At 36.6% G+C, this 13,550-nt stretch overlaps 1 protein-coding gene across 1 annotated transcript in view; it reads left to right on the forward strand.

Moving 5' to 3' along the window:
- The window catches only part of MALRD1 (MAM and LDL receptor class A domain containing 1), a gene marked incomplete at its 5' end in the record, with an annotated part of 881,642 nt that overhangs the window by 166,707 nt on the left and 701,385 nt on the right, over window positions 1-13,550 (forward strand). Inside the window, one exon of the mRNA XM_036760519.1 lies at window positions 286-420. Within this exon, the coding sequence (XP_036616414.1) occupies window positions 286-420 (135 nt within the window). The remainder of the gene's footprint in view (window positions 1-285; window positions 421-13,550) is intronic.

Below are 13,550 nucleotides of genomic sequence, written 5' to 3' on the forward strand. Positions count from 1 at the left end.
CTATCCAAGGTCACAAAGTTAGCAAGTGTCCAAGGCAAGATTTGAACTCAGGTCTTCCTGTGTCCTAGTCCTAGGTCCTATTCATTTACCTAGAGTCCCCAGGAAAAGCTCTGCTTGCCATTGTCCTGGTCACAGTGAGGACTCTGATTTAATTAAACAAAATTCAACCTGATTTAATGCAATTCAGACTGTAAATTCTTTCAAAATCCGACCTTCTTTACTGTAAGCCTAGGTTTCAAAAAAAATGTTCTGATGGCAATTATGCATTGTGTTTATCTTCTGAAGGGGAAGAGACTGTTGCTCAGCCTGGCAGTTGTGAAGTTGGGTTTGTGCCATGTGAAGATGCAAGCTGTATTTTATCTAGCAAAGTGTGCGATTTTACACCTGACTGCCCAAATGGAACCGATGAAGCCCATTGTGGTATGTGAAACCACTGAGTAACTACTCACCCTGCAAATATTTGTATGCGTTTTTACTTTGTACCTTAATGCTAAGTGCCTATCATTTCATTAAGAGTGGCTAATGAAGTTGATAAGAACTCAATCTTCCACTAAGCACAGAGTTGTCTTGACCCCTAGATGTACTCAGCTCAGTCCCTACATATGGAGCAACCTAAAGCAAATTGGAGAGGAGCAAAGATAGAAGGACAGTGATCTGTTACAGATGTTCTTTAAATGACTAACCTTGATACATCCAGTGTACTTGCCACCATCTTGATGAATAGTGATTACTTTCTATTGTTTATGATTAATTACAGCTATTAGCATTTACATAGAGTTGTAAGGTTTGCAAAGCACTTTACAAATATTATCTCATTTGATCCTTACAAGAAGGCTGAGAGGTAGGTGCTCTTACTATCATCCACATTTTACAGATGAGGAAACTGAGGCAGACAGGCTGAGTGGTTTGCCCAAGGTCAAAAATCTAGCACGTCTGAGACAAGATTTGAATTCAGGTCCAGGGCTGTAGCCCCACAATAGTGTTCTCTGTTTTGGCTGCTACGAGCTGTAGCGTATGACCAATAAACTAGTCAAAAGGTTGTTATAATACTGTAACATTTGTTTTAAATCCTTGGCAGTGCTTTTCAAGTTTTTCCTTTTGAAGGTAAGATTTCCCCTCTTCTGGGGCAGTACAGCTTTCATATCATGAATTCATACTTGTGTATATGGTTGAACACTGGGATAGATGAGTGATCTCCCTGATCTGCCTCTTTCCCCCCAAAAGGCCTCTTCCTTTTTTGTTCTTCCTTGTATATCAAAGATGTTCGTGTTTACTGAAAGTTAAATTCATAATCAAAAAGAAAAGTTAAAATCAATTCAATTTAGTAAACATTTATTAAGCATTTATAATATGCTAGGCACTGTGCTAAGTACAGGAAATGCAAATAAGCAAAAGGGTTGTTGCCCTGAAGGAGCTTACAATCTAATGGGAGAAAAGAACACAGAAAAGGAAGCAGGAAGGAGAGGACACCAGGGGATGTCCTGAAGATAGCCTGATCCAAGGAGTCAATCAAGTGGAGAAGCTAGTGGAAAACAGAGTTATTTGGAAAGTTGAGATCCTGGATGTCTGGAAGGTTTGGATAGGATTTTAGTGCACCACCCTTTGGCCTTCCAGTCAGAGGGGAGAGGCAACTGAGGGGATTGGGTATCAAAAACAGAGTCAATTAGCAAGGAGATGAGATTTCAGGTTAGGGATCAGCTTATCCTGAGTTGGGCATGATATTGCATGGAATCAAAACCAAGTGAAGATGCAGATGGAAAACTCTGGTCAGGAAGCAGTGTTCTAAAGCATGTATTTAAGTGATCAGAGACCTTCATTTATCCTCCCAAAGAGGTGAGATTGTCTGTTATGAATCTTATGCAAGTGTTTAGTGTACTAGAGTGGAAGCAAGGTGATTTTCTGGATCTGCTGCTCACTTCTTCTGGCCTGACAACCATGGTGGGAAAGGGGTTGGGAATCTATATGTCCATCAAGCATTATTATTTTGATCTTCATTCAATGAACATTGAGCTTCAACAACATATATAATGTGATTATATTATGGATAAGCACACTCTCTTCTAAACTCATTAAATAGTATGTCTTGCAAATGTGCTTACTATTTTCCAAATGTATGTAGCTTTGGTTGTGATAGAGTACCAACTGATGTGAAAGCATTACTATATGCATAATAATTTTTTCCCATGGTAGATTTTCTCAATTGATAGAGATTAGTAATACATATACTATGAAGAATGCTGCTCAGTGGAAGGATCCCTAGATTTGAAGTTACAGTATGTGAATTCATATCCTGGCTCTGTAGATTTTCTCTCTTAGATAAGCCAATTTACTCGTTGGACAAGCCACTAATATCCTTGAGACATCAACATCTTTACCTGTAAAATGAGGCAGTTGGATTAGATTATCTCCAAGTTCCCTTCCAGCTCTAAATCAAGGTGTGGATGTATGAAATTGTTTAAAGAGTATTTTATGTTTTTACAACACCTCCCAATTCATACTTCTCACTTCCTCTCAGAATTGTTAGCCAAACTAACCAACACATTTAAAGCAGCTTAACATCCATTTTGTTATTGTTGAGTCACTTCAGTCATGGTCAACTCTTCATGGCCCCATTTTGGGTTTTCTTGGCAAAGATATCGGAGTAGTTTGCTATTTCCTTCTCCAGCTCATTTTATGGATGAGGAAACTGAGGCAAACAGGGTTAAGTGACTCACTCAGGGTCACAAAGCTAGGAAGTGTCTGAGGCCAGATTTGAATTGAGGAAGATGAGTATTCCTGATTCTAGGCCTGGCACTCTATATATACACTGTGCCATCTAGCTTCCCCTAACATCTACAGTGTTCAGTTAAAAAATAGTGATGTTTATTGGTGTTTTTTGTTTGTATATTTTCTGCATTTCCCATTGTGTGAGTTTGTTTGCTATTAGGGTTTAAATTCTTTTTCAGTCAAGTAAAATGAAGCTTTAATGGCACTCCTCTCTGAAGATATCTCATGCATTCATAAAAATCATACAATGTTCCTTGGTGCATGGGACCATAGAGATAGATATCTTTGTTTAATAATCTTCTGATCATTAATTTCAAGGGAAACATAAAATAGGCAAGAGGTATATGTTTTTTTCTTGTTTTATTCTTTTTTTAAAATCAAATTAATTTATTTTTGGTTTTCAACATTCACTTCTATAAGATTTTGAGTTTTAAATTTTCTCTCCTTCCCTCCTCCTCTCTCAAAGATAGTGTGCAGTCTGATATAGACTTTACATATACATTCATATTAAACATATTTTCACATTAATTATGTTCTAAAGAAGAATTAGAATAAATTGGAGCAAACACAAGAAAGAAGAAACAAAAAAAGAGAGCACATAGTATGCTCCAATCTGCATTCAGACTCCATAGTTCTTTTTTGGGATGTGGCTAGCCTTTCCCATCATGAGTCTTTTAGAGTTGTCTTAGATCCTTGCCTTGGTCGGAAGAGCTAAGTCTATCGAAGTCAGTTATCATACAATGTTGCTGTTAGTGTGTACAGTGTTCTTCTGGTTCTGCTCACTTCCCTCAGCATCAGCTCATGTCAGTAATTTCAGGTTTTTTGAAGTTCACCTGATCATCATTTCTTATGGAACAATAGTATTCCATTACATTCATATGCCACAACTTGTTCAGCCATTCCCTAGTTGATGGGCATCCCCTCAGTTTCCAATTCTTGGCCACCACAAAAAGAGCCGCTATAATTTTTTTTTTATATATGCGTGGGTCCTTTTCCTATTTTTATGATCTCTTTGTGATACAGATGTAGAAGTGGTATTGCTGGATCAAAGGGTATGCATAGTTTTATAGCCCTTTGGACATAGTTTCAAATTATTCTCCGGAATGGTAAGATCAGAACACAACTCCACCAACAATGCATTAGTGTTCCAATTTTTCCACATCTTCAACATTTATCATTTTCCTGTTTTGTCATGTTAGTCAATCTGTTAGGTGTGATATGGTACCTCAGAGTTGTTTTGATTTGCATTTTGGCACGTGTTGAGAAAGCTATTTGCCACTGTCAGGGAAGGTGTTTAACACAGAGTCTGGAGGGAAGACAGAGTCCCTGTAAATGATGAGGCCCTCTAAATGCTCCTATTTTCAGATGGCATTGAGATATGATTATCACATGTTATAAAACATTAAAGAGTCATAAAGGAAATAGATGTATATGTAGGACTCTATCAAGGAGGATGTTTAGGACAGAGTTCAAAGAAAATTCCTATGGATGGAGAAGTGTTGCAGAGGCACTTTTCTGCAAGTAACATTGTGCTGATTATATAGAGTCCTAAAACATTGCAGAGTTCTTTCCCCATTCCAAAAGTGAGATCTATGATTAATCCTAAGTATCCATGTGGGAAAACTAAGTGGATGAATAATGCATGCTTTTGAAACCATGATTTGCGTTTGGATGGAGAGTACAAAGAAATGATTCGTTACTACATATTTCTCGGACATATTATAAATGGATGATAAACTGAGCTCAGTTCTGTACTGAGTAGGAACAGTGTGGGCTATATTACATTTTGTGAATTGTGCAGAATTTTTTTACTGTCATTTCACTTCTATTTGCCTAATTAATCTTAAATATCCTTGATTTTTTAAAAACTACATGTGATAAAGATGAGAAAGCCCATAAGTAACTAGAAAAGCTCCACAGATTATAATGATATATTTTATATCTGAGATCCCATTTTATGTTTTTGAACTCCAGCCTAGAGTATGCAATTATTTATTATTATTTTAAATGTGGAACTCTAAACTTACTTGTAATTTGGAGCAGGAACTTGTTTCATTTGTCCTACATGTGATAAGATTTTGCCTGATGTCATAATTCTGAAAGACATTTAAGAAGCATGATACAGTACAGGAAAAAAAAATATGATTTTGAATGTTTTAGATTTTTGGCTAAATGCTTGTGTGAATCACAGAAATAGAAATGTGTTTGCTTTCCAGAAGAGAGAAGGGCCTAAGATAATGTTCTAAGAAATAATATTCATACTAAGTGATTTTTTAGAAATAGTTTTAGTGCTTTGAAATAAATTGTATCTATGGTTTTCTCATTTATCACTCCAGCTTAATAGTAGATTTGATCTACATGGGCAACTCTTACTAGTTATCTTTCATGATCTAACTGCACTGAATGAAAGTATTAATTCCCCACAGCCTCCTTTCTTTCTACTTTCTGTTTTCTGTTTGTGTGTGTCATAGTCTAATGATCAGTCCTATTTATTTAATATTTGCTAGAAATTATGTATTTGAAAAATAAACTTCTCTGGGTAGGTCTGTCGGTTTTAAACTTTAGATCTTGCAGATTAAGATATTCCTATAAGGCACTTATCAATATGATTATAAATTGCTTTTTATGAAACTTTTATAGTGATATGTTCAGATTATGGGCATTTCCCTTTTCCCATATCTCATTTCTTCATCACCTCTCTGCAGACTAGATTAAAAGTTCTCTCAAAAGCATACTATGGTAAATAAATCATTTCCAGCTGACAAAAGTTAAATCATTTTTTTAATCCTTCATCTTAATTTTCTGTCCTCAAATTAAAGATCCAGATGCAGGATTCCAGTCCCCAAACCACTCAAGTGTTATATAATTATGGAAAGTTGTAATACGGTGTTATTAGTGAAGGATTATCATTTCAGTGATGTCAAGCTAACCAATGAAGAGAAACTCCATTAATTCTCATTCATGGTAATTATTGATCACCTGGAGAAAGAAAAGAAATTGTAGTAACCTCAGCAAGTCCTGTTGGTATGGGGTTAGGAAGAAACTGTTGGTTGGATTAGTCTTTGCTTTGAATGGCTCTTTTTTAAACTGAGGAAGATAAGAAAAGGAGTAAAATAGCATAGAGAAATGTAAGGATTTATCTTCAGTTGTTTTTTTTCTAATTGTAATTTTCTACCAGCAAAAAATGATGCACAATGAACATAAGTACATCATATCATGTCACCAATAATGATCAGCAATAACTTGGGCATGAGACATAGTATAAAATATATCATCAATGACACACGACCAGAAAAAAAGTACTCTGTGTGTATTGAGATGGACAAACAAGACAGATAAATGGATACCTCAACTGCTACTTTGGTAGCATATGTTAAATAATCTGTTCTTCGGACACAGAGATCTGGGGGTCTTTATAAGTTGGATATGCATAAAGTTTTGGCAAAAAGGCACTCTGTAAAATAAACATATAATCCTACTCAAAAAAGGAGAATCAAGATGAACTATATGAAACAAGTCTATAGGAAAAACTATCAATTCCCAGTTGATAGATTCTCATACAATCCTGTCTTGTGTTCCAAGGCAGCCTGAACATAAAACCAAGCAGAGAGAGATAAAGAGTAAGAGAGGATAGAGAAGAAAAAGAAAATGGAAAAAAAGAGACTTGAGATAGCTCTTCCACTCATCAGAAAGCTAGCAATTTGTCTACAAATAAATGTGTGTGTGTGTGTGTGTGTGTGTGTGTGTGTGTGTGTGTGTGTGTGAGAGAGAGAGAGAGAGAGAGAGAGAGAGAGAGAGAGAGGGGGGGGGGGGTCGGGAAAGAGGGAGAAAAAGGGAGGAGAAAGCGAGGGAGAGGGAGAAGGAGAAGAGACATTTCAAACTGATACTTCCCAGAGACCAACCATGAAAGAAGAAAGCAAGAAACATAAAGAATGGATACCCAAGAAAAACTGGATAAAGCCCTGCCTGCTACTTTGGATCAAAGTCATCCATATCCACTTATGTGCCCTCCTTCTGAGACAAAGACTTTAATCCTGTTGCTTTAGACAGAGAGTAATAGTATATTACTCCTCTCCAAAATGTATGTAGTATCTCTTATCCAAGCTCTTTTAGTAGAGTAGGTGATAAAGTGAAGATATTTAGGCTAATCCTTAATTTTCCACTAATAATATCTTTAATTGTTTCCTAGAAAACATTTGCTTTGGGAAAAAGTTATCCAGTGGATTATTCTACTCATCTGATTATCCAGCTTGTTTCTAATTGTTCTTCTGTCTTCCATGTACAATTGACCTAGTTCAGTTATCATTTTATCATTGTCTTTGTCTTTTTTACTCTCATTTTATTTTTTGCCAAATTAATCTTAACTATCCTTGGTTACTTTTTTACTGTAAGTGATATATTTGAGAAAGCTCACAAGTAACTCAAAAAGCTCTATAAATTATAATGATATTTCACATATCTGAGATCCAATGTATGTGTTAGGGTATAGGAGGAAGACACAACAACAACAACAAAAAAAACAATTGAATTCCTCATCAACTTTTACCCTTTATAACTTTACTACCAGGACCAATATGATCTCTCTTTTTTGTTGTTATTGCTATTGTTGTTGAGTTGTTCCAGTTGTGTCCAACTCTTTGTGACCCTCTTTGGGGTTTTCTCGGCCAAGATACTGAAATGGTTTGTCATTTCCTTCTCCAGCTCACTTTTGCAGATGAGGAAACTGAGGCAAACAAGTTTAAGGGACTTGACCAGGGTCACAAGCTAGTAAGTGTCTGAAGCTGGATTTGAACTCGGGTCTTCCAGATTCCATGCCCTTCACTCTATCCACTTCACCACCTAACTTCCCTAAAATATGAATGAATTGGACTGGATGGCCTTTAGAAGCTAATTACTTTTATTAAGGACCTTATTATCTTTTAGTTGCTCAGTCATGTCTGATTCTCTGTAACTTCATGGACCATACCATCCATTGTGTTTTCTTGGCAAAGATACTAGAGTGGTTTGCCATTTCCTTCTCCAGTGGATTAGGGTAAACAGAGGTTAAATGACTTCTCCAGGGTCACAAGTCTAGTAAGTGTTTGAGGCCAGATTTGAACTCAGGTTTTCTGACTCTAGGCCTAGTAATTTATCCACTGAGCCACTTAACTGCCTAATGATCTCTCTATCCCTCCACGAAACTGGAGAGTTTCTTCTATAGCACCAAGTTGATTTAAATTTACCTAATGAGCTGACCAGAAAAAAAGAAGTGTTTGGATGGCTATGTTAGTGAAACACCAATGGGCATTTAACATGGAACAGTGTTTCTTATACGCAACATTCAAAGAGTCTTTGTTGAATATTTAATCTTCAATCTATCAACAAATGCCTCTCAGGAAGACAAGAGTGTCCCAAATGAAGCATTTAAGTCGCGTTTGATAGTGCAGGATTGAGTACTCACTGGCTGTAAGGCATTGTGCTAGGTGCTGTGGGGCTTATAGAAAACTAGAACATAAATATGCTGTCCTCAGGGAATAGCATGGTAGATCACTGGACTTGGGATGAAGAAGATCTGTGTTTGAATCCCACCTGAGGTGCTTATTGTAATACTTTGACCAAGTTGCTCAATCTCTCTGACATTTTCTGCAAAATGAGAGGTTCAGTTGGATGACCTCTGTGGTTCTCTCCAACTCAAATCCTGATCTTATAGCCTAGGCGAGATGGAAAAGACATGAAAGTACCAGGAAATGTTCTGGACATACTGTAGAAATTCAGAGAAAAGAAAAAAAATACCAGATGGAATGATTAATGAAAACTTCATGAAGGAGATGAATCTTAATTGATTACTTTACATAGGGTGGGGAATTTGAACTCAATGGGGTGAAATGTCAAGACAGTTCTATGGCTCAGTAGATAGAGCACTGTGCTTAAAGTGAAGAAGAACTGAGTTCAGACACTTACTAACTGTAACTTTGGGTATGTCATTTAACTTCTCCCACGTGCAGTTTCCTTCTCTGTAAATTCCCAGTCTCACAGGGTTGTAGTGAGGATCAAATAAAAGAGCATAGGAGTGCTTTGCAAACCTTAAAGGTTTTATTAGTATTTATAGAATACTAGCTGTTATCATCATCATTATGACATTACTATCATTAATAATTATGAGAATAAATTTAGTATCACAATGCAACTATTTTTTCCAACAGTTTTCTAATTGAATAATGATTCATTGCCCTAGTATTTTTCAGTCTTGGATTTATCAAGTGGTCATCTCTTAAATATATTAAGTACTGTTTTATAAGATCCTCGGTGAATTGTTGGAGGTTTTAAATAGCAGTAACTCTCCTCTAGCTGAACTCTTTTCCTTGTGAGGTAGCAGATTACTGCGATAGACTTCTGATTAGTCTCTTTGCCTCATCTCTCGCCATGCAAATTTATCCTCAACTTTGCTGCAAAATTGATTTTTCTAAACACTGGGTCTCACCATGTGATTTCCAGACTCAATAAACTTCACTACCTCTCTAAGATCAAATATTAAAGATTCCTACTTATTTCTACCTCCTGGCTCCTTTCAAGGCCACCCTCTTTCCCCAATACCTCCAACTTTAATTATGTGGCAGCTAGGTAGTAGAATGGATAGAATATTGGACCTGGAGTCAGGAAGACCTGATTTCAAATCTAGCCTCAGATGCTTCCTAACTGTAACCTCAGGCAAGTCACTTAACCTCTGTCTTCTTTGTTTTCCTCAACTGTAAAATGGGAATAATGACAGCATATTTGTAAAGTGCCTAGCCTAATGCCTAGCACATAGTAGGTGCTATGTGTATATGTATGTGTGTGTGTATACACATATATGTATATATACGTATATATAAAAATACATACATATATATATGTATATATGTATATATATATATATATATATAATAAAGTAGTAGTAGCTAGCTAACTATGCTATGCTATAAATACTTTGTAGTTGAATATCCAGCAAGGGAACTGACTAGTTGAGTAGGAAAAGTGAAAAAGCTAAGAGTATCCAGAAGAGGCCAATTGTTAGTGCCTGCAGAGAGACTGAGAAGGATGAGGATTGAGAAAAGGCCTAAGAGATCATTAGTGATTTTGGCCAGAACAGTTTCAGCTGAATGAAGAGGTCAGAAGTCAAATTGCAGAAGGCTTATAATTAAATGAGAGCAGAGAAAGTAGAAGGAGTTAGTGTAAATTGCCTTCTCAAAGAAAGTATCAAGGAAGGATATGATATGATATAGTAGCTAATAAGAATGGTACCATCATGTAGGGATTTTTTTTTTCCTTTCAGGCTGGGGAAGACATGGGCATGTTTTTAGGCAGCAGAGAAAGATGTAGTAGATTAGGAGAGATTGAAAATTAGTAAATTGGGATGATAGAGAAGGCATTTGGATGGAGAAAACAGGAAGGAATGAGACCAAGGATACATGGAGAAAGGTGTGGTATGGCAAAAAGAATGACCACCTGTATTGGTAACTAAGGTTGGACTTGCTTACTGTTTTAGAATGATAAATTAATTAAGTCTCTTTGCTTGAGCCTTATTAGGTGCAAAGCCCCGGGCCCAAACCCCTAATTACTAGGTGCTAAGCATATGTGGGTGTGAAGCCCTCAGGTCCTAAGGGGAGTTGCTAAGACCAGAGCAAATAGTAGGAGCCTAAGTTCTGTGCTCAGATGATGTTTGATGATGGCTAAAGAGTGTATAAAAAGAGAGAACAGCGCTATTTGCTAGGGGCTCTCACTCTTGGAGGAGTGTTGATGTGGAGACCCTGGGCAGCTGTGGTTAAGAGCCCTCCAGCTTGTCAATGCAGATGTTGATACCTTCCTGGTAACTATGAATTGTATTTGGTCTGTTTATGATGTATCTTTGTAATTTGTTTGTATTTGCTCTGAGATTCAGGGTGCTGTTTTTTCCCCTGAACTAAGTGAATGATACATGTGTATGTTGGATTAAAGTGGGATTGTTAACCCCTTAACATTGCTTTCCTTAGTAAGGCAGATCAAAAGAACCTGTGCTGTCTTTCACCCCCACAGCAGCTGCTTGCTGAATTGTTGCGACACCACCTCTTCTTGTGAGATGGTGGAAGGAGAAGATAGTAGGGGAATCCATTTGAGTAATGGGAGGTGAGGAGAAAGAGATAAGAGGGGGCTTTCAGTGAATGTTCTTAATTGTTTTTCCCTATCAAGTATGAACCAAGGTAAAAGGGTAGAAGGAGAGGGTGCCATGGAAGACAAGGACGGATGAAAAAAATGGAATAGTCTCTGTCATCAATGAGAGTGATTAGAGAGGTGTGAAAGGATTTCAGTGCTGCAGTGAAGAGATCCAATTGAGTTGATGTAACATAAATCAGTGGTGAATCCAGTCAGTATGGTTTTGTGACTTTCTCTAGCTTCGATCAATAACGCAGGAATGAGAATAGGTCACACTGTTTATAGTTTTCTCTTAGCTCTGACTCCTTTATTACTTTAGGTAAGTGGCTTTAGAAACTTCTAGCTCATCTTTTTAGTATGTTTTGAAGGTCTTCTCTCTTCTGCAGATCTGGGGAGGGGGAGATAAAGACAGGATGCTTGGAATGCAAATTTCTTGTATAGATGATATAAGCCTGTAGAAGTTGAAATATTTTTCCTTCATATTCAACTTTGATTTTGCATTAAAAATGGAGATTTTAGAATGTTTGATGTACTTTTAAAGGAATAGACTTCAGTGGATTCTGCCCTGCCCCTTCCACCCCCTATATTCTAGTAATTACAAAAGGAAACTTTAAAAGGCAATAAGCCTGCTGTCATTTGAGACATCAGTATTATTGAGGAAAATCATTTCACTTGAAAAGAAAGCCTTGAAAAAGACAGTTTTTGAACTATTTCCAGAGTAATTTATTATTGTGTCCTTGGGTATGTGTGGTTTTATTATACTCCTCCCCCGCCCAGCCCCATTCAGCTCACTCCTTAGATTTAAAAAAATCATGATCAATGTTCTGTTTCCTGTTCTAAATCAACTTTAAAAAAATAATATTGCAAAAAAATGTTTGTTCAATCACTAGGCCCCTGAAGAGAACATAATAAACATATTTAAAATTCTTCTGCTTTAAGAAATGCCTCAAGAAAAACTTCAGACACCACCCAATTCATATATGCAAAGACAGGGGGCTTGTGCATCCATTAGGGCCTTTTGTTGAATGATGACAGGATCCCACTTACACTCCCATAGGGAAATGATAACGCAAGAATATTTCTTCTCTTGGTGCTGCTTTCATACGATATACTAGCTCACAGGGTAAAAGGAGATGATGGTGCCTCCCCCCCCCCTTTTTTTTTTAAAATAAAGACTTGGTCTCTCTATCTTGCCAACTCTGAAAGGGCTGGGGCTACACACAGGTCCGATCTCAATTAAATCTTCAAGGTAGCTTTGATTTGCTGTGTTACTGACCTGGGATAATTCCTCCCTACAAGGCAACCTAGAGCTCACCTCCCTCTACAACTCCGCGCCCCCCACCCCATGCCCAGAAATCATCATGTTAATGCAAAACTTAATTTTAAAAGCCTGTTGGCTTAGCCCACTATAGCTCAGAACTCTTAAACTTGAGTCATTCAGTAGCATTTAGTCTCTGTTTCCCCAGTAGTTGGGACGACCATGAAACCAGACAGCCTCTTTTGGTGATTGCTTTATTTTTTACGCTTTAAAGAACTTGTTTTTTAATGACATGTAAACATTTTTTACATTAGTTTTTAAAAAGTTTGAGTTCCAAATTTTCTCCCTCATTGCCCTTCACTCTCCTTGACAAGGCAAGCTCTTGGTTTTAGAGAGATACTACTGATCACTTTAAGGAAAGGTCCTTTTTTCCCCTATGCTTTCCAGTGTTGTTGTTGTTGTTGTTTTTAATAGGAACGAGTGTTACATTTTTTCAATAGCTTTTTCTGCCTCTGTTGAGATAATTGTATTATTTCTGTTTTGTTATTGCTATGGTCAATTAACTTTGCTAATATTGAATCAGCCCTGCATTTCTGGTACAAATCCCACCCTGTTATTGTGTATGATCTTTGTGATATATTGCTGTAATCTCCTTGCTATTATTTTATTTAAATTTTGGGCATTGATATTCATTTAGGAAATTGGTCTATAGTTTTCTTTCTCTGTCTTTGCTCTTTCAGGTTTCGGTTTCAGCCCCATATTTGTGTCATAAGGGAATTTGGTGGGACTCCTTCTTTGCCTATTTCCCCAAATAGTTTATATAGTATTGGGATTAATTGTTCTTTAAATGTTCAGCAAAATTTGCTTGTGAATCCGTTTGGTCCTGGTGATTTTTTTTTCTTGGAAAACTCATTGGTGCCTTGCTCAATCTCTTTTTCTAAGATAGGGTTATTTAAGTATTCTATTTCCTTTTCTGTTAATGTTAGTGATATATATTTTTGTAAATATTTATCCATTTCAGTTACGCTATTAGATTTTTTGACCTATAATTGGGCAAAATAGCTTCTAATAATTGCTTTAATTTCATCTTTGCCCTTTTGGTTCTTTTTTTTTAATCGAATTAACTAGTAGTTTCTTTCACTTTTTTTTACAAAACCAGCTCCTAATTTTATTTCTTAGTATGTTTTTCTTTCAGTTTATTAATCTCTCCTTTTATTTTCAGGATTTCCAATTTGATGCTTAATTAGAGTTTTTAATTTGTTCTTTTTCTAGTTTTTGTTAGTTGCATGTTCAACTCACTGATCTATTCTTTCTCTATTTTATACAGAAAGGTGTTTAGAGATATAAATTTTCCCCTAAGTACTTCTTTGCCTGTATC

This window comes from Trichosurus vulpecula, chromosome 5, assembly GCF_011100635.1.
Source record: "Trichosurus vulpecula isolate mTriVul1 chromosome 5, mTriVul1.pri, whole genome shotgun sequence".
Taxonomy (NCBI): Eukaryota; Metazoa; Chordata; class Mammalia; order Diprotodontia; family Phalangeridae; genus Trichosurus; species Trichosurus vulpecula.